Source organism: Artibeus jamaicensis, unplaced genomic scaffold (genome assembly GCF_021234435.1).
Source record: "Artibeus jamaicensis isolate MK-2021 breed Jamaican fruit bat unplaced genomic scaffold, CSHL_Jam_final contig_519, whole genome shotgun sequence".
Classification (NCBI taxonomy): Eukaryota; Metazoa; Chordata; class Mammalia; order Chiroptera; family Phyllostomidae; genus Artibeus; species Artibeus jamaicensis.
This window is the reverse complement of record NW_026521871.1, coordinates 1515056-1540207: the sequence shown is the minus strand read 5'-3', so window position 1 is coordinate 1540207 and position 25152 is coordinate 1515056. Positions and strand designations below refer to the sequence as shown.

The window sequence follows — 25152 nt, the reverse complement described above, 5'->3', positions numbered from 1 at the left end:
AGAATTATCCCAATACACAAACAAACAATCAGGTTTAACGTCTAGAGTGGTGCCATTGTGTACACAGCAGGTGCTAAATAGTGCAACGAGTCCAAGAGTTTGATGACAATTTTGTTATTCCATCTCAGCTCCAACCCAATATAGGAGTCTTTATTCCTGAATACCAAATATTAGAATTAAAAAAAAAATGTTAACAAAGGGGAGGTCACATGCTTATCAAGCTCCTTTATCCCAGTTGATGTCCTGAATTGTCAAATTATGAAATCTCACTTTGACCACATCTTTGCTAATACTGCTGTTCTTCATGTTTATCACCCATTTCTGTTCTCCACAACCTGGTAACCTATTTGTCATCATTATTGTTAATTATGAGAGCTAACATTCATTGAATACTTACTGTGGACTAAATTTTGCTGAAAACTGAATATACATTTGCATTCAGTCTCATAGCAAAACTCTGGGTTAGGTATTATTCTAAACTCTGCTCAAGAAATGAGGAATCTAAGGCCCAGAGAAATTAAGTAACTCATATACAGTGGTGAGTAGCAGAGCTGGAACTCTCAACTTCTATCAGTCTGACCCAAAGTAATATGCTCGCAATTGAAATTCTTAGGGTAGGTCTGGATTTATGAGTCGAAAAAAGAGTTGAGCCCTGATGGGTCTGGCTCAGCTGGTTGGGTGTCATCCTGCAAAGCAAAAAGTTGCCAGTCCCATTCCCAGTCAGGGCACATGCCGGGTTTGCAGGTTTCATCCCTGGTTGGGTGTATATGAGAGACAATCAATCAATGTTTCTCTCTCACATTGATATTTCTCTCCCTCTCTTTCTCATTCCCTTCCCCTCTCTCTAAAAATAAATCTCAAGAAAAAAAGAAAAGAAGGAAAATGGAGTTGAGTCTGTGTAAGTTCTAATTAGGTTTTTCTTTCTCTGGTCCAGGACAGGAGAGGGCTAGGGTACATGGGCTTAAGTGTGGAGAAGGCAGGTAACTGGAGGGTGGAGGGGAAGAAGGTTGGGGTGTGGAATGGGAAACATGAGGGACTGGTTCACAGCAGTGAGGGAAAAGACAAGGAGAAGCACAGACTGCGGAAACTCTAAAGCAATATTCCCAAACATGGCTGCTTTTCATATACATATGTGGAATATATTAATAATAGATTCCTGTTCAAATAAATTAGCATCAATGCATTAAAAGGAATCTTAAGCTGAGGCTTAAAATGAATGAGGGCAAGATCATAGAGATTGCTATAGAAAACAATCTCCAATATTTCAAGAAAAAAGCAACGTATAAAAAAGTATAGGACAATGCTCCATTTCTGTTTGAAAAAAAAGTTGTATGTGCACACATATATGTTTAAGAAATGTCCAAAGCTATGCTGTCCACTTGCCATATATGGTCACTGAGCACTCGAAATGTGGCTAGTCCAAATTGAGATGTGCTGTGAATATAAAACATCCTGGATTTTGAAGGCTTAAATGAACTAAATGCATTATTAAAATTAATTTTACCTGTCTGTTTTATTTCATGTGGCTATTAGAAAATTTGAAATTATATGTGCTGTTTACATTATATCTGTAAACAACAGATATTTATCTGTATTGGGCAGAGCTGTTTAGAAACATTTGCAAAAAACTTAATAGTGGTTGCCTCTAGGAAGGAGCCTGAGAGCATGGGTAGGGAAAGACACTTATTTTTCATTGATGGCCTTTTGTTATGTTTGATTTTTTAAATCATGCAAATATACTGCTTTTTCAATTCAAGATAGAACTAGAAAAAAATACAGTAAAAGATTTCTAGACCTCACCCCAGGGCTAAATAGAATCCTAGGGAAGATGCTGGAGGCAGGCAGCTCTGCTTAAAAAAGCTCCACAAGTGACTCTGACTCACAACCAGCATCCAAAAGTCTTAGTGGAGACACATACCTGGCTGTGCAAGTTCACATGTCAGACAAAGAGCACTGGTTTGGGTGACTGGACAACCTAAAGGTCATATTAGTCTCCAAGCTTTCACATAACTATTGGCAAGTGACCCAACTCCTCTGGGGCTCAGTTTTCTTATCTATAAAATCGGTGTGACAATCCTACCTAGTTGAGTTGCCTGGGGGATTAAAAATTATTCCTTTTAAGTAAGAAGCACATTGTCTAACACAGAATAAAGACTCAATATTGCTAACCATTATTGTCATCATAAATGGCAACCAATGAATAATCTTATGTTCTTTCAGTCACTTGCCTGAATCGTTGAAATGCCAGCCCTGAATGATCCGCCAAAGTACTGCATGGAAACCCATTCCCCAATGGCATATTTAGGGCTCTCATAAAGCACCTTCTTTTGAATGTACTTACAATTGACATTAAAGTTAAAACATAATGTTGAAGGTTTGCTCCATGGTATGAAACCATTTGTCGGTCTGCTACCACCATCACTTCTACAAACCGTGGCTGGGATAAAAAACGTTTTGTTCTTCTGTGCGTTCTTTCTCTTGTGCTGTCTGTCCTGTTATCTTGGTCAGAAAGCACCTTTGTGGCTAAGCTGCTTTGGAATATTGCCACATCATCAGCCAGGCTACTTCTTCCTCCCCATGTCCTGGTTCTCTTTATCCTCTTGTCTTCACTGTAACTACTTTTGTGTTCTGTAACAAATCAGATGTCATGCATTACACTCAGGCCATATCTATTTTGTATTAAGAATTGAACTAGACACATCTTAAAATGATGTCTGTAAAGTCAACTTACATACAAAATCAAGCTCTACACACTGTGGACTCTACAGGTGAACTTCAATCTGCACTCCTATCTAAATGTCTAAGGACTTCAAATTAGCTTCCCTGGAAGTTTCCATAAATGCTCACTTAAGGTATTAAAAAAATCAGGCCTGAGTTTAAGGAAAATAATCACAAATGATTGTTTTCATGTGATTACAAAAGTCTTGCTAAGACTTAAGCAGTTTCTATTCATTGTTCTTTGCCATAGATGGAGGCATAGGTGGAAACACTGTGCCTTCTTGCAAAACCAAGTTTAAAAACAACAAAGTTTTAGCATCAAAAAAACGCAGCCAAAACACAGAAAATTGAATTATACAGAAGTCCAACAACAACGAACCACTCAGCTAGACCAGTTAGAGGGGCAAAGCCAGCAGCCGAGCAAGGTTGGGTAGGGAAGATCCATCTGACTGACCCAGGTGCATGACCCAGGCGTGACCCAGGCACACAGGCAGCCGTGGGCAGATCCCATGTGTGGAGTAGCAATGGGCGGACCCACTGAGGGTGCAAGGCAGCAAGCTGACCTCAGTCACACATTTGCACGCAGATAAACCGGCGAAGGAGCAAGCAGTTAGACGGACTGGGCAGGCCCCAGCAGCGGAAAGCAAGAAAGGGGACCACCATTGCCCCCTTTGACCCTGCCCCCACATGCGGTGTCACAATCTAGCAACCTGGGCGGCCCCGCCCTGGTGAACACCTAAGGATCCACTCCTCATACCTAACAGGTGTGAACAGACCAAAACATGGCTGAAGAAGAACTCAAAGCCCCAGAGCCCATAACTCTAAGTGACCAAGAAATAGCCAACCTATCATATGCACAGTTCAAAACACTGGTGATCAGGATGCTCACAGAACTGGTTAATTTTAGTCACAAATTAGAGGAACATATGAAGGCTAAACTAATTGAAATGAATGGTAATGAATAGGAAACCAATAGTGATGGAAAGAAAACTGGGACTCAAATCAAGGGAGTGGATCAGAAGGAAGAAAAAACAACCAAACAGAAAAAATATGAAGAAACATGAATTCAAAAAAATGAGGAGAGGCTTAGGAACCTCCAGGACATCTTTAAATGTTCCAACATCCGAATTATAGGGGTACCAGAAGGGAAAGTGGAACAGCCATGAGTGGAAAACTTATTTGAACAAATGACAAAGGAGAACTGCCCCAATCTGGCAAAAGAAATGAACTTCCAGGAAATCCAGGAAGCTCAGAGAGTCCCAAGGAAGGTGGGCCCAAGAAGGAACACACCAAGGCACATCATAATTACATTAGCCAAGATTCAACTGAAGGAGAGAATCCTAGAAGCAGCAAGAGATAAAGAAGGGACAGTCACCTACAAAGGAGTTCCCATCAGACTATCAGCAGATTTCTCAAAAGCGACCTTACAGGCAAGAAGGGGCTGGAAAGAAGTATTCCAAGTCATGAAATCCAAAGACCTACATCCAAGATTGCTCTATCCAGCAAAGCTTTCATTTAGAATGGAAGGGCAGATAAAGTGCTTCTCAGATAAGATCAAATTCAAGGAGTTCATCATCACCAAGCCTTTATTATATGAAATGTTAAAGGGACTTATCCAAGAAAAAGAAGTTAAAAAACATGAACAGTGAAAGGACAGCAAACTCACAGTTATTAAGAACCACACCTAAAACAAAAGCAAACTGAGAGGACAGTTAGATCAGGAGCAGAACCATAGAAATGAAGATCACATGGAGGGTTAGCAACAGGGGAGTGGGAGGAGGAGAAGGGGGAGAAGGTACAGAGAATAAGTAGCATAGAAGGTAGGTAGAAAATAGATAGGGGGGAGGGCAAGAATAGTAGGGGAAATATAGAATCTAAAGAACTTGAGACACGTGGTCATAAACTAAAGGGGGGAATGGTGGGGGAGGGGGTGTGCAGGGTAGAGGGGAATTAAAGGGGGAAATAGAACAACTGCAATGGTATAATCAATAAAATATATTTAAAATAATAAATAAATAAATAAACAAACAAACAAATAAATAAATAAAAGATATAGTCAGGGCCACTGGCAGCTACGACCTCTAGAGAATGGAAATGGAGATGCTTCATGTACACCACTTTTGATATTCAACGAGACACAGTATAGAGGTTGGAGAGGTGGGCAGGCTAACAGACAATACAAGGGAACTACAGAAAATGCATGACAAGGTAGGGATAGTATTATTTTATTACTATACTTAATCATTAAAATATGCAAAACTTAAGAACAGAATTACTGCTATTCAATGCCTCTGAATTTTTTCATTAACTTATTTCAGCACTTAGTTAAGGCAGTAGATTAAACTCAGAGAGTATGAACTGATAGCTGGAACCATGATATACAATGACAGGCTAGCTCTATTCATTTCCAGCTCTTGCCTAGCCCTCCAGAGTTCTGCACAGTCTTGCTATTCAAAGTGTGGTCTTTGAATAAGAGCATTGGCAATCCTTGGAAACTTGTTAGAAATGAAGACTTTTGGCGCCACTCCAGACCTGATGAATCAGAATCTACAGTTTAACAAGATCTCCAGGTGATTCATATTCAAGTTAATGTTTTGAGAGGCTCTAACCTCAAACTTGGCTTGAAGCTTGTATGACTAGTGAGCATATTCAATTTCAAAGCCATCAGTCACACAATAAACAGAGTAAGCATAAAGTGCATGCCAAAATATGCTTCGAGTAATAATATAATTTAGTCTTGCCTATCAGTTCATAAATGTACTTTAAAGTTTTAATGTGTGGGTGAGGAAGAAATTTCCTTTTACCCTTCTAGGTTCTTTGCCTGATCTAATAATGAAATCAACATGAAACACATTAAGAAGAGAAAGTAGGCAAATTCACTTACAAACATATATATGGGAACACATACATGAGACAGAGACCCACACATACGTGAGGGGTTCAGATATGGAAAGATAAAATGAGATATACATGACATTCTGAGCTAAAAATGAGGTAAAGAGCCTTGGGACTTCAGAGGGGAGAAAAGTAATTCATAAGACAATAAGAAGAGCAGGTATTAATTAGGTGTTTGCTCTGCCACATGCATAGATCGTAAAAGTGATTTCTGGTGATAACTCTAATATTTGCAAGGACCTTAATTTAGATTCTTTAAGAGAGAGGTAAAAGTTTCTTGTGAGCCTCCATGTTGTTCACAGTCTTCAGCTCAAACTCATTCAAGTGTCGAAGGGGCACATCCTGGGGTGCCTGTTCTGAACCCCTTCAAATGACACTAGCTAGCAGTCTAAAACAGTCAACAGAATTATACAACTAAGAAGTGTGCTTACCTAAGACATAAGGGATAAAATTTATTACACCACTAAACATACACAATGACAGGAAGAAGTTAAACTGTAAGTGGTTTTGTCTTTTAAGGGTGCAAATATTTGACCTTTAAAACCTATTGCTAAAATAATCAATTCAGGCAAGAATGTATATTTTGTCCAATTTGAGTATTTTAGCTGTTGTTAAAACAGTAAAATCAGTCCAAACTGTTAAACAAGCTATATGTGTTCCAGCTACAGATAATGTGACTAGACCAAAGCCTGGTACATAGGATTCAGCACTGCTTCCTTCGCCAACTCTTTTCTTTCAGGCATATTCATATATGTATATTCATGCCATATGGCTAGGTAGGCTTGTCATTCCATTTTAAATTACCAGATGATTATAGAATAGATACTAATCAAGCACTCGATATGTGTCAGACATTGAACTAGGTTCTTTTGTGTATATTCTCTCACAATTCCTCTCAGACTGAGAAAATTAACTGCTATTTTACAGAGGAGGGAAATAAGTCTCAAAGAGACCAAGCAACTTATCCAAAGTCACACAGCAGGAAGTGGTGGCACGAGTAATCAGGCATGGATTTGCTGCACACCCTAACCAGTGCCCTATTAGGCAAGATTTCTGAGAAGCTTGGAATTGAAATGGACTCATGGTTTGATTAACAGTTTCCAAATAGAACTTTAATTAGGAAAAGAGAGTGCCTGGTAGACATTTTCACAAAGGCTAGCTTCTGACAACAGGTGTATAAGAAGTGTTTTTAAATACATAAGAAAATATGTCACTTATTTTGTGAAAAATAAATAATCCCTGTTTAATGTTTCCTGTAAAGATTTTAATACAGTTTATTATAATCAGACATGTTTAGCCTTTTTGATCCACCATCTATGGTGGACTTACCACCAAGATGCAGATTTTTGTGGAAAACCTTATGTGGAAGACCATTGCTTTTGAGGTAGAGTGCTCAGTAGGTCATGCAAAGGCCAAGATCCCAGATAAGGAAGGAATTCCTCCTGATCAGCAAAGACTGATATTTGCTAGCAAGCAACTGGAAGATGGATATACTTTGTCTGACTACAATATTCAAAAGGAGTTGACTATTCATCTTGTATTGGGACTTTGTGGTGGTGCTAAGAAAAGGAAGAAGTGTTACACCACTTCCAAGAAGAATAAGCATAAGAGAAAGAAAGTTGAGCTGGCTGCCCTGAAATACTTACAAAGTGGATGAGTTCTTCCTTTCCAATTTAGATGCCTTTAATTTCTTCTTCTTGTCTGATTGCTATGGCTAGGACTTCCAGTGTTATGTTGAATATGAGAGGTGAAAGTGGATATCCCTGTATTGTAACCCAATTTTAAGGGGAACAATTGTAGTTTTTGTCTGTTGCTATGATGCTGGCAGTGGATTTATTATACATGGCCTACTGTGTTTAGGTATGTCCCCTCTATTCCCACTTCACTGACAATTTTTATCATGAATGGATGTTGGATTTTACCAAATGTTTTTCAGCATCTATTGATAGGATCATATGGTTTTTATCTTTCATTTTGGTTATGTGGTGTATCACACTTACTGATTTGCAAATGTACCAACCTTGCATTTCAAAAGTAAATCCCACTTGATCATGGTATATGATATTTTTGATGGATTACTATATTTGGCTTGCTAATATTTGGTTGAGGATTTTAGCACCTATGTTCATCATGGATATTTGGCCTATAATTTTCTTCTTTTGTAGTGTCTTTACTTGGTTTTGGAGTTAGGATAATGCTGGCCTTGTAAAATGAGCTTGGGAGCCAAAACGCTAATTTGGAAGGAGGCACCCCTATGTTCATTGCAATGTTACTTACAATTGCCAAGGTATGGAAACAACACATATGTCCATTAGTAGAAAAGTAGAAAAAACAACTATGGGACATTTACACAATGGAACACTAGTCAGCCATAAAAAAGAACAAAATCTTACCCTTTATGATAGCATGGATTGACCTAGAGAACATTATGCTAGGTGAAATAAGCCAGTCATAAAAAGACAAATACCATATGATTTCACTCATATGTAGAATCTAATGAATAAACTGAACTAAAAGCAAGACAGAGACAGAGAGAGCAGGATGACAGCTATGGAGCAGGGAGGTTAGGGGGTGGAGGGATCAAGTAAAAAGGAAAAAGACTCATGGACATGGACAACAGTGATGTGATTGTTGGGTGGGGCATAAGTTTCTTTTTCAAGTGATAAAAAGTGTCCTAAAATTGACTCTGATGTTGGTTGCACAAATCTGTGAATATGCTAAAAACCACTGAATTGGACACTTTAACTGAATGAATAGATAAGGTATTTGAATTATATTTCAATAAAGCTATTTCCAAAAGACAATATGTCACTTATGTCTCCTGTAAATATTTTGACTTATCAGTTATTTAGAGGAAAGTATACCACAATGAGGAAAATACTCAAGAAATGCTGTGCAGAATTCACTCTTTTTGACCATTAAAGGGGAAAAAATGTAGTCTCAGAGAATCTTTAGGAGGGATTTGGGCATGGGAAAACCAGAGCATGATTTAAGGCCCTAACTGGAAACAAAAAACACTTATTGTAATAGCAAAATAAATAAATAAATAATAAGGCATTAACCCCTAAAAAGGCTACAATTTCTATAGCTCAAAGTCAGAAAAGGCTGCATTCTCATTTGCGTGAGAATGACCCATGTAAATTCTAACATACTTGGAAGACCTTTTATTTGTAAGTGACCTGCGGCATGAAAATTCAGAAACAGAAACCATCTTCTAACACATAACATTTACTTATCTTTCACCCATCTGGCCTTTTATCCTAGTGAGTTCCAATCAGATTTATTGGCCCAATTAGCCCAACTAATTTTCTACCACATCAATCATTTTAGCAAGCAATTTTGAATTTAGTATTAAAAATAGTATGAGATTTAAAGATTCATATATTCATTAGGACTACAAACACAAACAGTTTTTGCTGAGAATGGACATTATAACTTGTGATCTATATAGTCAACTCTTGCCTCTGAACAGAGTATGATTTCTACCAAGTGACACACACTATTAGGATAAAAAGAAAGACATCACATTTTTCTTTAATGACCTTTTAAGCATAATGATATTGGGACTAATGTTCTAAATTTGCAGTGGGTTACATAATGAAATTCTTAAAGAAAAGAACCATGAAACATGATTTCCTATTTCTGAGTGGCACATCTGAACTTCAGGAAGAGGCACAAACATGAAGCAGCCACTGTGGGAAACGGTTTGGTAGTTTCTCAAAACATTAAACATAGAGTTACCACGTGGCCCAGGATGGGCTACATTATGAACTTTCATCTTTATGAGAAGCACAGTGCAAGTGGTCTGTATATATTTTTTTATTTTCCTTTTCTACACATTTATTACTTTTTATTGAGATACAACTTACATACTACAGAATCTACACTTTAAAGTATACAATTCTTTGGGCTTTTTTTATTTAGTGCTTTCATGGAGTTGTGAAATAATCACTATTATTCCATTTTAGAATATTTTCATTGTTCCAAAAAGAAGCCTTGTACCCATTAGCAGTCACTCCCCATCCCATCATTCCCACCCCCACCCCAGCATCTGGCAATCTCTGAGCTAGTTTTGTGTCTATGAATTTCCAATTCTGGCATTTCATATAAACGGAGTCACACAATATGTGGCTTTCTGTGTCTGGCTTCTCTTACCTGGCATATTTTCAAGGTTCATCCATGTTGTAGCATATATCAGCACTCCGTTACTTTCTACTTCCAAATAATATTCCACTGTATAGCTTTATCACGTTTTGTTTACCCACTCATTAATGGGTGGACATTTGGGTTCAACAACTCAATTGAGTAATGCTTTTATGAACATGTGTGTGCAAGCTTTAGTGCAGTCATGTTTACATTTCTCTTGAGTAGCTCTACCTAAAAGTAGAACTTGTGGGTCATATGGTAACTCTATATTTAATGTTCTGAGAAGCTGCCAAATTGTTTCCCACAGTGGCTGCATCTTGTTTGTGCCTCTTCTTGAAGTTCAGATGTGCCACTCGGAAACAGGAAGTCATTTTTCATGGTTCTTTTCTTAAAGAATTCCTCAATAATTAATTTTGTTTACTTAACTAAATTGCTTATGAGCAACCTGGCCTAGTTCATATCGTAAAATAGCAAGTTGAACAAATGAAGACCTACAGATGGCAAATAAGCATATAAAAATGTGCTCCGCATCATATGTCATCAAGGAAATACAAATTAAAACAATGAGATATCACTACGCACTGATTAGAATATCCAAAATCCAGAACAAATGCTGAAGAAGATATGAAGCAAGAGGAACTTTCATTCATTGCTGGTGGGAATGCAAAATAGTTCCACTTTGGAAGACAGGTTAGGTGTTTCTCATAAAACTAAACGTACTCTTAATGTATAATCCAGCAGTTACACTCCTTGGTATTTATTTAAAGAAGCTGAAAGTTTATGTTCACTAACAACTTATATGTGGATGCTTATGGCAGCTTTATTCATAATTGCTAAAAGTTGGAAGCAACCAAAATGTCCTTCAGTAGGTGAATGGATAAATAAACTGCGATATACCCAGATAATGGAATATTATTCAGCACTAAAAAGAAGTGAGCTATAAAGCCAGGAAAAGATTTGCAGGAAACTTAAATGCATATTACTAAGCAAAAGAAGCCAATCTGAAAATGCTATGTACTACTGTATGATTCCAATCAGGTGACATTCTGGAAAAGGCAAAATTATAAAGATGGTAAAATAGCTGTGATTGCCAGGGATTTGGGGTAGGGAGGGATACATGAGCAGAGCATCCAGAGGTTTTTCGGGCACTGAAAATACTCTGTGTGATACCACAATGATGGATGAATGTCATTAAACATTTGCCCAAACCCACAGAATGTAAAAAACCAAGAGGGAATGGTAAGTAAATTATGGACTTCGGGTGATTGTCATGCATCAATGTCGGTTCATCAGTTGCAACAACTGTTGAACTCTTATGAAAAATATTGATAGTGGGGGAGGCTGTGCACATGTGGGGACGGGAGATATATGGAAAATTTCTGCACCCTCATCTCAATGTTTCTGAGAACATAAAACTGCTCTAAAAATATGAAACAATAAAAAAATAGCATGAGGTACCTCCAAAAATCAAATGCACATTTGCCTTATTTTGCAATCTGAACCCTGGCATGAACATTTAAACAAAATTAAGGCATGTTAAAAAGCTCCAGCTGGCAGTCATGTGCTTCCTAATGACAAGTCACAAGCACTATAGTTGTTACATTTTGTTCCCAGAACGTGAGTTAATGCTGGCTTTCACAACTGTTTGGCTTGATGACTATGAAGGGGGAGTGGTGATGCTTATACCACCACAGCCAGTGTTCTCAGATCTCCTGTTCTAATTGGAGCAAGCTTCAAGTTCTATTTGATCTTGGGCAAGTATGGGACTCTCGCTCACCCTCTTTTTTCCCCAACTTAGATTAGTAAGAACATTACTCATTTCATAGAGTTGCCTTGAGAAACAAATGGAGATCATACATTTAAAGTGTCTACCACATAGGAAGAAACCAATAAATATTGTAATTTTTCCTATTTTGAGCAGTCATAAAGTCACAAAATAAGTTAGAACTAAAAGGAACCACTTATAGGGGTGTGACTAACCATTAAAAACAATTTTCTGGCTTACAATAATAATTTACCAGCTAGAAGCTGTTTATATCCTAGAATGATCTTTCCTAAGCCACTTTTCTGGGTCCCACTTTTCTGACCTCTTAACTGGGCATAAAAATACCTACTTCCATCTTAACACTATTTTGAGAATTAAATAAGAAAGTATATGGGAAAAGTCTATGCTAAATTATAAATTAACTTAAAAGATTTCTTCTTGAGTACCTATTTTGTGAAAGGCACTGGACTAAGTTGAACAAAATAAGCACAATGAAACAAGAATAAAACTTGGGGGGCAGTCCTTTAAAAAACTATTATAAAAATTTAAGATGATATCATTATTTAAACATCTCACAGCCAAAAACTTTAACATTTGCTTACCTACTGGTAATGTTTTAAACGAGCTTTCCTTTCACATTACCATGAAACAAAATGAGTATTTTTTACATATCTTTTTAAAAGATTTCATTTATTTCGAGAGGGGAAGGGAAGGAGAAAGAGAGGGAGAGAAACATCAATGCATGGTTGCCTCTCATGAGCCCCCACTGGTGACCTGGCCCGCAACCCAGGCATATGCCGTGACTGGGAATCGAACCTGCAACCTTTTGGTTTGCAGGCCTGAGCTCAATCCACTGAGCTACACCAGCCAGGGAACAAAATGAATGTTACATTACTAAATAACTGGACTAATTTAGAAAATAACATGCAGACCTAACTTATTCAACAGTTACTCATTGAGTATTTCCCACCAGCTGCAGTTGGGCTGAGAATAATTAAGTGCTAACATTGACAGCTGAGAAGTTAATTATTGTCTTCTACTTTTATAAGGTTTATCAAAACTTAACTGAACTTCCTAAGGTGTTGAGCTACCTGGGACCTCATGGTCTAAGTGGCCCAGGAACACAGGGAGGACGGGAACAAGCCCCCTTTCTGTTCTACCCAGGGTTGACAGCCAGGAGGAAGGTGGAGAGGAAGCATTAGCAGTTTTGCCCTTGGTACTGGAGCTGACCTGCCCTGGCTCAGGGTCCTGCCTTTTCTGCCTCTACCTGCCCTTTCTGCCTCTGCCTCTGCCTCTAAGCCTCAGTCTCTTCATCAGTGAAAGGAAGATAATAACAGCAAACACCCTAAAGGCTAACTGGGACCATGAAAAGAGATAGCATATAAAACACCCCCAGAGCAGTGTGTGACACAGGGAGAGGAGCCATGAAATGTTTCACAGGATAACAGTTAGTAGCTGTTACAGCTTCCCTAGTAGAGAGGATATACAAAATATCCTCTCTACATAGGTTAGTATGTGGACATTATGGTTTCTCAAGCAGAACAATTTTATTTTTGGTGGAACCTTTAAAGGAAAGGAGAGTTAGGAGGGAGGAAGAAAGGCAGGGTGGGCAGGAGAGGGGGAGGAAGGGAGGAAGGAACTCAAAGTAGAAAAGGCCAGTCCCTGTCCCCACAGAACTTTTAATCTAGGTAACAACTCAAAGGGATCGATAGTGAGAAGACCAAGACTGAGATGTAATCAGATGTAAAGATGCAAATCCTTGCACCTCTCAACTGCCTCCAAGGGCTAGTACACAGGAACAAAATTGGAAGCCAAGGCAGTTCCCTGTTCTTTCGTCTTAGCTATATCTAAGCTCTATGCTTTGTTTAACTGTCCAGAGAGTTACTCAAGGAAGCCTTCAGAGAAGGGCAAGAGAAACAAACATCAGTGTAAGGGGGATAAACAAGCAAAATCTAGGGGGAAACGTAAAACAGAAAAATAAAACTAGCCATAAACCAATGAGTGTTCCAATAATACAGAACAATGTGTTTCCAGAAACTCAGTAGGGAAGGTGCTGAGTGGGGGTGGGAAACTGTTCTGTGTTTATAATTCTTAAAGAGCATGAGTGAAAACTACCAAATTTTAATTGTTAAAAAAAAGGGTCCTCAGTTTGCTAGCTTTAAAAATAAGAGCAAATCCCTGGATACTCACTACATCCAGTCCCCAAATCCATCACTCTCTTTGAGTTTGGGAGCAGGGGTCGGAGGGTGTGTAAGACAGGCCCATGTCTGGTGGTGCTCCATGCTCAGTACTTTTGAAATTCATTCGAAGGGAAGTGGAGGAAGAGATTATATTGCTAAGCTTTCTTTTTAGCTGGCCAGAGCCTTTATGAACAATGTTTCCCTGCAGTGGTTTACAGAACATTAGTCCCAGAAGATATTTCCAAAAACAAATCATGTAGGTTTGCAAAAACACTTCAACAGCATTCACATCTGGGACCTCTTCCAGGCACATTAACAGTTTAAAAGCTCTGAGAAGTCTTGTACCAAAGAAGCCGGTTTACATTGCTTTACTCAAGCAGCTAGGAAACACAAGACCTTGGCCAGTTTGTGGGACAGGTGATGGGGACAGAGCTATCTCTGGAAATAGAACTGGATGGAGAGGAGAGTATTGATAGACTTCTCATGGAAGGGAGAAGGCAACTGAGAAACTTCTTATAGTTCAAGGGGCTCTGGTGGGTGGGAGGCACGTCCAAGGGTCATCACACTATCTTCTAAGGGGTGGATACCTCCAGCTACCTGGAGAACGAAGTTTGCTGACTCAGGTCTGCAAGCCGGGGCACGACCCCCAAAGGCCTTGCTGCATTCCCTCATTCAACATCCTGCCACTCCTTCAACTCAATGCAGTGATGACAACAAAGACTGCTGCAGTAACTCTGGCTAACACAGGCGGTAAACACAAGGCCCGCAGGCTGAATCCGGCCCTCCACCTTGCTTCATCTGACCCGGTACCTGGTTTCTACCCGGAGGCAGCACCAAGCTCTTGCTTAACTGTTAAGGAGTAGTTACATTTATAGTCCTAACATTACATTGGGCCCTTTGAAGGCAACCACAAGGCTGAAGTGGCCCCTGTGGAAATGAGTTTGACACCCCTGGAACTGTTGTTGAGAGCTTTCCTCCATGTCAGACACTCTTCTAAGCACTTCGTATGGATTAATCTGCTTATTCCTCACAGTAACTAGATACGATAGGGACATCTTATGTTCTAAATGATTCTAATTAGTTGTGTGGCAATGTGAAAGCAAAGCTCACTTAAAACATTTGATCAATAAATAAGCCAATTTCCTCATTTCATCTATAAGGAAATCGAGGCACACTTGAAACAACTTGAGAAAATAGTTAAGAATATCTGTTTGAGGTAGTATAAAAATCAGAACATAACCAAGCCTGTATTTTACTAAAAGACTGATTTTGCTATTAATATCCTGCAAAACACTCTTTGGGAAATGTTGGTTTTGACTTGTTCTATCTCTTAGCAATAAGGGGAGATAGGCCGTTCTGGCTGGTGGGGTGCCAGCTGCCCACGTCTACCCTGCACTACCAGTGGCTGCTTTGTGACAAGGCCTGGAATCTTCTAGGTCAGCATTCTCCAGCAGAAATAAAATGTCAGCCACACATGAAAGTTAAGAATATCTATAGCTGCCACATTAAAAAAAAGTAAAAGAAAAAAAACAGGTGAAATGAAGTTTAATAGTATACTATTCTATTTAACCCACTATATCCAACACATTGTCATTCCAGCATGTGGCACTAGACACATTTCAAGGGCTCAGGCATCATGTGAGGCTACTGGCCGACCTATAAGACAGTGTGTTGCAGGCATTAAGTGTTTGCAGGGTGAATACTGAGGCAGTGTGATATGCTAGATAAGAGTTTGGGCCTGGAAGTCAGAGAGACCTATGTTCAAATCCCAGCTGCTCCACATCAATCTGTGGGACCTTGGCAAGTCACTTAAGCCCTTTCTACCTCCATGTCCTCATCTGTGAAGTGGAGATACTAGTGCTTCCTCCCTAATAGGGGAGTTAAATATCTTAATACACATAAAAAGTGCAGAAACAGGGCCCGAGGCATAGCAGACACTCCAGGGTGTTGGCTGTGGTGACTCATTCCTGAGGGTGAGCACCCTTTTAAGGCTGTTGGAACTGACTGGATCCAGGGCTTCCTGCTATCTGACAACAGCTCCTGGGTGGCCCCAAGTTGTGTGGTGGGTCTAGGTATCACTCCCTTATCAGAGATTAAAGAGCAGTTGGGCAGGATCTCTTTAAAAAAGCTTCCAAGCAACTCCTGGAGAGCGTATCTTCCACATTCTTTTGATACACAGGTCTCCCAGTGCACACAGGACTGAGGACAAGTTTATATACACTGCAGTGTGCAGTACAAACCCTTTCTTGTCTGATGTCCATGTTCCAGCGACCATGGCGATGGGTGGTCGCAGGAGTACACTGTACTCCGATCGCAGTGGAAACTCACTCACAGGAAACCCTCCCAAACACAGGCTATCTTCTCACAGCACCTGGCCCAGCTCACATATGTGGCTGCTGTAAATTCAGCTCTTGCTATGATGACTTAATTCCTTAAAAGAATTAAAAGCCTAATATCTTTTTCCATAGCCTTAAGATAACTTAAATGGTATCACTGGTTTTTCTTAATTGTTCTTACACTTAAACCCAGTGGTCCTTCCAACACCTCACCTGAGCCGCACTTTTGAATGTCCTCTTTCTAGTCACCCTCCACAGGCAGCTTTTCTGAGAAGTGAGGGGCCTGTGTTCAGGGCTCTCCTTGCCTTTCACTGTAGCTCTAAGATTACGAAGCCCTGTGAAATTCTAAGTTTGGATCCTCCTACCAGCGAAAAGAAGAACTGAAATAGAAGTTCTCTCTGAAGTTCCTTCAGTACTAAAAATGTAGGAATTCTCGTATTTTATAAGATAAAAGTGAATAATGATGAAAAATGAAGTCCTAAGATTCAAAAAAAGCAAAACCCAAGAGTCCATTCTTCTGGCCACTGTCTCTCTTCCAATGGGTCCAGAAGAAATAGCGCGACAGTAAACAGGGTGGGCAGGTAGGAGACAGAAGAGCCCCAACAGAGAGACCAACACAAAAGAAGTGAGCTGTAGCCGACATTAAATAGTATCAATGGAGGTACAATAGTATCAATGGAGGTACAATGTACCCATTTCCACTACTTACTGTGAAGTTTTTATTCTAGACCAGCCAACACAGATCATTTCTAAAAACCACTTTCATGTGCTCTAATCTGCCTTGTTACAGTGGAGTAGTATCAAATGTGAGGATTCGGAAAACTTTGGAGAAACTCTTGTACTGCTCACAAAGCACAGAACAGGAACTGTGGGAAATAATGGAGCCATGTCTCCCGTTCGTCTGCCCCCCAGAGCGTGTGGTCAGAGAGGGCTGATTTCACGCCACTAAGACTTCTATGTCTCACTGTCCTCTGGCTTTCTCCTTCTTTCCCGTGTATGCTATGTTGAAAAGAACATAGTTGCATTCGTAGGTACTCAAAGATTCTTTTGTAACTGTTTCACTTTTGAATCAAGAGAACACATTCCTATCATAAAGTACACTGGCTTAAAAATGGAAGTTGCCTGTAAATACTAATTAGAAATAAAAACAATAATAACATGCCTTTTCTGTTGGCATAGACACTGGTTTTAAAGAGAACGTCCTAAATAAGCCTTTCCTTGTCCATCTCTCGTCACCAGTGTCTTGAATAAACTCTATACTCAACTCTGCACTGTGCTTTCCTAGAGTGTAGTCCTGCGACAGCATGACATCTGTGGTGCATGAAATGTTTGCAATAAAATAAGAAGGCCGTGTATGCAGTAAGTGTCTGCAAATAAAGACAATGAAGAAGACAATGAAAAAGTCAAGCCACATATATTCAACTACATATCTGATAAAGGGCTTATATCCAGAATATATAAGGAAAGCTCAAGCTTCGATAATAAAAACACATTCCAGTTTTTTTTTTTTAATGTGCAAAATATTTGAAACACACACTTAAACAAAGAAATATCTGGATGGCAAATAAGCACATGAAGAGATTCCTAGTCATTAGGGAAATGCAAAATAAAACCATGACCTGATACCACTGTTAGAACAGCTAAAATTAAAAAAAAACAAAACCAGAATATTGGCAATAACACATGATAGCAAGGATGCAGTAATATGGAACTTCTACACCCTGCTGGTGGGGCTGCAAAATGGTACCGCCACTTTGAAAAACAGATGGCAGTCTTAGAAAGTTGAACATATTCTTACCATATAACCCAGCAATCGCCTGCCTAAGTATTTACCCAAATGAAATGAAAATGTATGTTCCCCCCAAACCTGTATGCAGACGTTTATAGTGGCTTTATTTGTCATTGTCAAAGGAATTACTCTACATCTTGACTGCGAGGATGGTTACATGACTACATGCATTTGCTAAAATGTGCAGAGCTCTACACTAGAAAGCATGACTGTCATTACATGTAAATCATAACAATAGAAAAATGGAAAGAAAACACTAGGAAATACAAAGATTTGTAAAATAAATAAATAAATTCCTAACAGAAAAATGCTAAGGCCAATCACACCAACTTCAAATTTTTCCATATGCCACAGGCCAACTGCATTTCACCACCCCAGTCTAATTCTAATGTCATATGAGAGATGGGAATCAGTAAAAAAGGAAGCATTCTACCAACACTAGCTCTACTTTTGATTTCCTTACTTCTCAAAGCCCACCACCCACCTATACAAAAACCACCACATCCTGTATCTCCTCATGCTCCTTTTGTGAGACTCAGAATGCTTCCTATTTATTAATGATTTTCAGTTGTACAGAATATCCATGCAGGAGTCCGGCCCAGAAATAAGCAGACTTTGGTCACCCATAAATGGCTACAATAATGATTCTGTAACAACCTGATTATTAAAAAACCTAACTTTGGGAGGGAAGATGGCAGCGTGGTAGGAGGGAGCAGATTCCACTTCCCCTTACACACAGGAGAAAAACCTAGCTGATCTAAGGAGGAACAGAGCAAACAGCCAACAGTACCACAGCATATACGAAAATAGGAAATCAATAACTGCAGCAGACATTGAAAAAACAGATGGTAAAGAGAGTGTTTCAGGACAGTAAGGGCCCAGGGATCAGCATGGGAACTAGGGAGGCTGTAGCCCCAGGCCAAGTGCCTGCCGGGTCTGCCACAGGGTTCTTGGAAGAGAGCTGGGTCAACCGCTCTCTCCGCAGCCAAACAAAGGTTTGAGCAGCACCGGGAAAGACCTGGTTGCTTGAAGTCACAGAGAGGGGAATAAGGACCAAGTGGCAAACAAATGGGCTATAAGCACCTATGCATAGCCCTAGGAAGAGTACACGGCCGAGCCTGGGGCAACCAGAGGTGGCCTGGCCACGTGCCCGCACCCACAACCCAGGGAGATTGTGCTTTGTGGAAGGCCCAGAGTCCACATGTATAAACCAGGAAAAGTGCGTGCACCACAGGAGGCCCAGAGCCCACACCCAAGGCCCTGCGGAGAGGCCCAAGGTTAGCTCTGGGGAGAGTACTCGAAAGGTTGACTGAGTGCTGAACAGGAAGGGAGGAAAAGCCATACCAATCGCCCCCTCAACCTGCTGTAGCCAGCGAGACCAGAAAAACCAGATTGGCCACACTGAAACCAGCAAGAGGGTTTTTTGTTTGTTTGTTGTTTCATTTTTGTTTTTTTAAGTAATTTTTAATTCTTATTATTTTTATATCTCTCAGTGCTTTTTGCTTCTCTTTCTTTCCTTCTAGTTTTATTCCTTCTTCTTTTCTTTTCAATTTCATCCTTTCTTACTTCCTTCTGCTTTTTCTTTCTTTTTCTTTTCAAATACCCACAAGTGAGACAAAAAAACCTGGAACTGTGAAAAACACCAGAGTTGGATCAAAAGAGGAGGCATCCCGACAGCTGAGACAATGAGACAAATTTCACTTTGCCATTACAGAGAACCTGCAAGTTATTGCATATTTGTATCATTATTTCTTATTATTCTGAATTTTTTTTTGAAATTTTTAATATTAACAGTATTTTTGTATTCCTCTTCTTTTTGTTTAGTCTTCTTTGCTTGGCTGGTTATATTGTACCATTTGACAGGTTTCTCCTGTTCTCTCATTCAGAGTATATTGCTAATTTACTGTCCTTCACTTCATTTGTGTTCCATTAGCAAACTACTCAGGTCCTATACTCCCTATTCTTGTTAACTAGATCTCATAGATTGTGTCATATGATTGTTGCTCTAATATTACTGTAAATAATAGTTATTCCATACAATTGTAAATACTACGCAACACCCCTCCCAGATCTTAGCCCACTTCATGGTCATCTGAACTCTATTACTGTAATGGTTAACTCTATTCTCTCCCACACTACACCTATTTACTATCCTTTACTCTCACCTTACCTCAGAATCTGACCTCCCACAACCTCACTGCTCTCTAGACCCAACTCACAATCCTTCCCTCCCCAACAAGAGTCTTATCTTTTTTCCATCCTTTCTAAAAAGTGGCTAGTTGAGTGGAATATCACAGTCAACACTATACATAGCCAAAGGATCTCCTATCTCTTCTTTTCCGGCTGCTACTGTAAAAAGCATAGAATACTCTCTTGCTGTCTTAAACCATTTTGCTTTACCCATCCAACTGATCACAAAAAAGAGTAGGTGGAAGTGGCGAACACCAGGATACCAAAAAAGAGAATACATCATTGAATTTCACAGGTATTCTACCACAGAATTTCACAACATAAACCCAGGGAGTAAGAACAGCTCAATATAAGAAGCTGAGGCTAACAAGAAGAGTCTCACAAACAATGGGAAGACAAAGAAACAATCCCCAAATGAAAGGAAAGGAGGAAGCCTCAGAAAGAATGTTAGATGAAATAGAGGCAAGTCAACTATCAGATATTGAATTCAAAGCACTGGTTATCAGGAAGTTCAAAGAGCTCACAATGAGCTACCAGAAACTACAGGGGAACTACAATGAACTCACTGCAAACTACATCAACAGAAAAAAGGAAATAGAAACTATCAGCAATGGTGAAGAGGAAATGAAGAATACAATATATGAACTGAAGAGCACAGTAGAAGGAATCAAAAGCAGGATCAATGAAGCAGAAGATCAGATCAGTGAGCTGGAGGACAAAGTAGAAAAAAATACCCAGAAAGAGCAAGAAAAGGAAGAGGCTCGGAAAAAAAATAAAGAGAGATTAAGAGAAATGCGAGACAATATGAAACTTAATAATATCTGTATAATAGGAATACCTGAAGGAGAAGAAGAAGAAGAAGAACAAGGGATAGAAAACCTGTTTGAAAAAGTAATGATGGAAAACTTCTCCAATTTGATGAGAGAAAAAGTCAAACAAATCCAGCAAACACAAAGAGTCCCAATCAAGAGGAACCCAAAGATGCCCACATCAAGATACATCATAGTTAAAATGGCAAAATTTAAAGACAAGGAGAGAATCTTAAAGGCAGCAAGGGAGAAACAGGAAGTAACATACAAGGGAGCGCCGATAAGGTTAGCAGCAGACTTTGCAATGGAAACACTCCAAACAAGAAGAGAATGGCAAGAAATATCCCAAGTAATGAGAACCAGAGGCTTGCAACCAAGGCTACTTTACCCAGCAAGGCTTTCAATCAAGATAGAAGTCCAAATAAGGAGCTTCTCAGACAAAACAAGTCTAAAAGAATACACCTCCACCTAAGCAGCTCTGCAAAAGATGCTAAAGGGCCTACTTTAAAGAAAGGAAGGAGGGAAGAGAGCAAGAGAGAGAGGAACATAGGTTCGCAAATAGCAATGAATAAGTATCTATCAATAACAACTTTAAATGTAGATGGATTAAATGCACCAATCAAAAGACATAGAATAGCTGAATAGTTAAGAAAGTATGACCCACACATATGCTACCTACAAGAGACCCACCTTATGACAAAAGATCTACACAGACTGAAAGTGAAGGGCTGTAAACAAATTTTCCAAGCAAACAGACAGGAAAAAAAGCTGGGGTAGCAATACTCATATCAGACAAAATAGATTTCAATAAAAGGGCCATAAAAAGAGACCCAGAAGGTCACTTCATAATAAAAAAATAACCCACCAAGAAGACATAAATATTGTAAATATACATGCACCCAATATAGGAATACCCAAATACATAAAGAAAATCTTAGAGGACTTCAGAAAAGATATTGACAGCAACACAATTATAGTAGGGGATTTTAACACCCTACTGTCAAAAGTGGACAGACATTCCAAACAAAATATCAACAAACATATTGTGGCATTGAATAATGCCCTAGATGAAATGGACTTAACTGATGTATGTAGAGCTCCTCATCCCAAAGAAGATTAAATACACATTCTTCTCAAATGCACATGGAACATTTTCAAAGATAGACCACATTACAGGACACAAAACCAGCCTCAACAAATTCAAGAAAACTGAAATCATACCAAGCATTTTCTCGAATTACAAGGGACTGAAACTAGAAAAAAAACTCCAAGGCAAAAAAGAATGTAATTCTTTTCAAGAATGAAATTAGGGAAGAAATCAAAAAGTTTCTTGAAACAAATGAAAATGAACTCATGACAACCCAAAATTTATGGGACACAGTGAAAGCAGTCCTGAGAGGGAAGTTCGTAGGGATACGGGCCTACCTAAAAAACATAAAAACTTTTTCAAATAAACAACCTAACCCTATGTCTACAAGACTCGAGAAACAACAAAGACAGCACAGAGCAAGTAGAAGAAAGGAAATAATCAAGATCAGAGCAGAATTAAATGACATAGAGATTAAAAGGACAATTCTAAGGATCAATGAATCCAGGAGCTGGTTCTTTGAAAAGATAAACAAATGAACCAGCCTTTAAGCAGGCTCATCAAGAAATAAAGAGGGCCCAAATCAACACAATCAGAAATGAAAGAGGGATAACAACTGATACCACAGGAATACAAAGGATTGTAAGAGAGAACTTCTGGCCAAGATGGAGGCATAGGTGGAAACATTGTGACTCCTTGCACAACCAAGTTTAAAGACAACAAAGTTTTAGTAACAAAAAACGCAGCCAAAACACAGAAAATTGAACTATACCGAAATCCGACAACAACGAACCCTTCAACCAGACCGGAAAGAGGAGCGAAGCCACCGACTGGCGGAGCAGAGTCAAGCAGGAAAACTCGGCCTGACCAACGCAGGCACACAGGCGGTAGTTGGCAGATCCCAGGCGTGGGGTTTTGATGGGCAGACCCAGTGAGGGCGCAAGGCAGCAGGCTGACCGTGGTCACACATTACCGTGCAGATAAACCAGGCAAAGGAGTGAACAGTGAGATGGACTGCGCAGGCCTCAGCCACGGGAAGCAGCAGAGGGAACTGCTATTGCCCTCCTTTGACCCCGCCCCCACATATAGCGTCACAACCCAGCAACCTGGGTGGCCCCGCCCTGGTGAACACCTAAGGCTCCGCTCCTCATTCCTAACAGGTGTGAACAGACCAAACATGGCTGAAGAAGAACTCAAAGCCCCAGAGCCCATAACTCTAAGTGACCAAAAAATAGCCAACCTATCAGATGCACAGTTCAAAACACTGGTGATCAGGATGCTAATAGAACTGGTTGATTTTAGTCACAAATTAGAGGAACAAATGAAGGCTAAACTAATTGAAATGAATGGTAATGAATAGGAAACCAATAGTGATGGAAAGGAAACCGGAACTCAAATCAAGGGAGTGGAATAGAAGGAAGAAAAAAATGACCAAATAGAAAAGTATGAAGAAACAAGAATTCAAAAAAATGAGGAGAGCCTTAGGAACCTTCAGGACATCTTTAAAAATTCCAACATCTGAATTATAGGGGTACCAGAAGAGGAAGAGGAACAGCTATGAGTGGAAAACTCATTTGAACAAATAATAAAGGAGAATTTCCCCAATCTGGCAAAGGAAATAGACTTCCAGGAAATCCAGGAAGCTCAGAGAGTCCCAAAGAAGGTGGGCCCAAGAAGGAACACACCAAGGCACATCATAATTACATTAGCCAAGATTCAAATGAAGGAGAGAATCCTAGAAGCAGCAAGAGATAAGGGGACAGTCACCTACAAAGGAGTTCCCATCAGACTGTCTGCTGATTTCTCAAAAGAGACCTTCCAGGCAAGAAGGGGCTGGAAAGAGGTATGCCAAGTCATGAAATCCAAAGACCTACATCCAAGATTGCTCTATCCAGCAAAACTTTCATTTAGAATGGAAGGACAGATAAAGTGCTTCTCAGATAAGACCAAATTCAAGGAGTTCATCATCACCAAGCCCTTATTATATGAAATGTTAAAGGGACTTAGCTAAGCAAAAGGAGATTAAAAATATGAACAGTGAAAGGACAGCAAACTCACAGTTATTAACAACCACACCTGAAACAAAAGCAAACTAAGAGGACTGCTAGATCAGGAGCAGAACCACAGAAATGAAGATCATATGGAGGGTTAGCAATAGGGGAGTGGGAGGGGGAGAAGGTACAGAGAATAAGTAGCATAGACAATAGACAGGGGGGAGGGCAAGAATAGTATGGGAAATATAGAATCTAAAGAACTGAAGACATGTGGACATAAACTAAAGGGGGGGAATGGGGGGGAGAGGATGTGCAGGGTAGAGGGGAATGAAGCAGAGGAAATAGGACAACTATAATGGCATAATCAATAAAAATATATATTTTTTAAAAGCTAAAAGAAAGGATTGTAAGAAGTTACTATGAAAAACTGTATGCCATGAAATTTGAAAACCTAGGTGAGATGGACAAATTTATAGAAAAATATAATCTTCCAGAACTCAATGAAGACGCAGAAAGCCTGAACACACCAATAATAGCAAATGAAATTGAAGCAGTAATTAAAAACTCCTGACACACAAAAGTTCTGTACCAGATGGTTTCACAGGAGAATTCTACAAAGCATTTAAGGAAGAGCCAACCCCTATTCTTTATTTTTATTACAAAAAATAAAAAATGATGGAAGACTCCCAAACTCTTTTTATGAAGCCAGCATTGTCCTAATCCCAAAACCAGATAAAGACACATCAAAGGAAGAAAATTTTAGGCCAATATCATTGATGAACATAGACACTAAAATCTTCAACCAAATAGTTGCAAACTGCATCCAACAATACATGAAAAAGATCATACATCATGACCAAGTGGAATTCATCCCAAGGATGCAAGGATGGTACAATATTTGCAAATCAGTAAATGTAATACATCACGTAAACAAAAGCAAAGACAGAAATCACTTGATCATATCAATAGATGCAGAAAAAGCATTTGATATGGTACAGCACCCAGCTATGATAAAAAAACACCCAGCCAAGTGGGAATAGAGGGAGTATTCCTCAACATAATAAAGGCCATATATGAGAGACCTACAGCCAACATCATACTCAATGGGCAAAAACTAAAAGCTTTTTCACTAAGATCAGGAACAAGACAAGGCTGTCCACTTTCACCACTTCCATTCAATACAGTATTAGAAGTTTTAGCCACAGTGATCAGACAAGAAAAGGAAATAAAAGGCATCCAAATC

The 25152-nt window shown here is 39.4% G+C and overlaps 1 protein-coding gene across 3 annotated transcripts in view; it reads right to left on the bottom strand.

The window, feature by feature from the left end:
• ADAMTS9 (ADAM metallopeptidase with thrombospondin type 1 motif 9) overlaps nucleotides 1–25152 on the bottom strand; it is a 184180-nt gene that overhangs the window by 142130 nt on the left and 16898 nt on the right. For all 3 annotated transcript variants that reach the window (XM_037136121.2, XM_037136122.2, XM_037136123.2), the window contains exon 4: nucleotides 2342–2628. In XM_037136121.2, the coding sequence (XP_036992016.2) occupies nucleotides 2342–2628 (287 nt within the window). The remainder of the gene's footprint in view (nucleotides 1–2341; nucleotides 2629–25152) is intronic.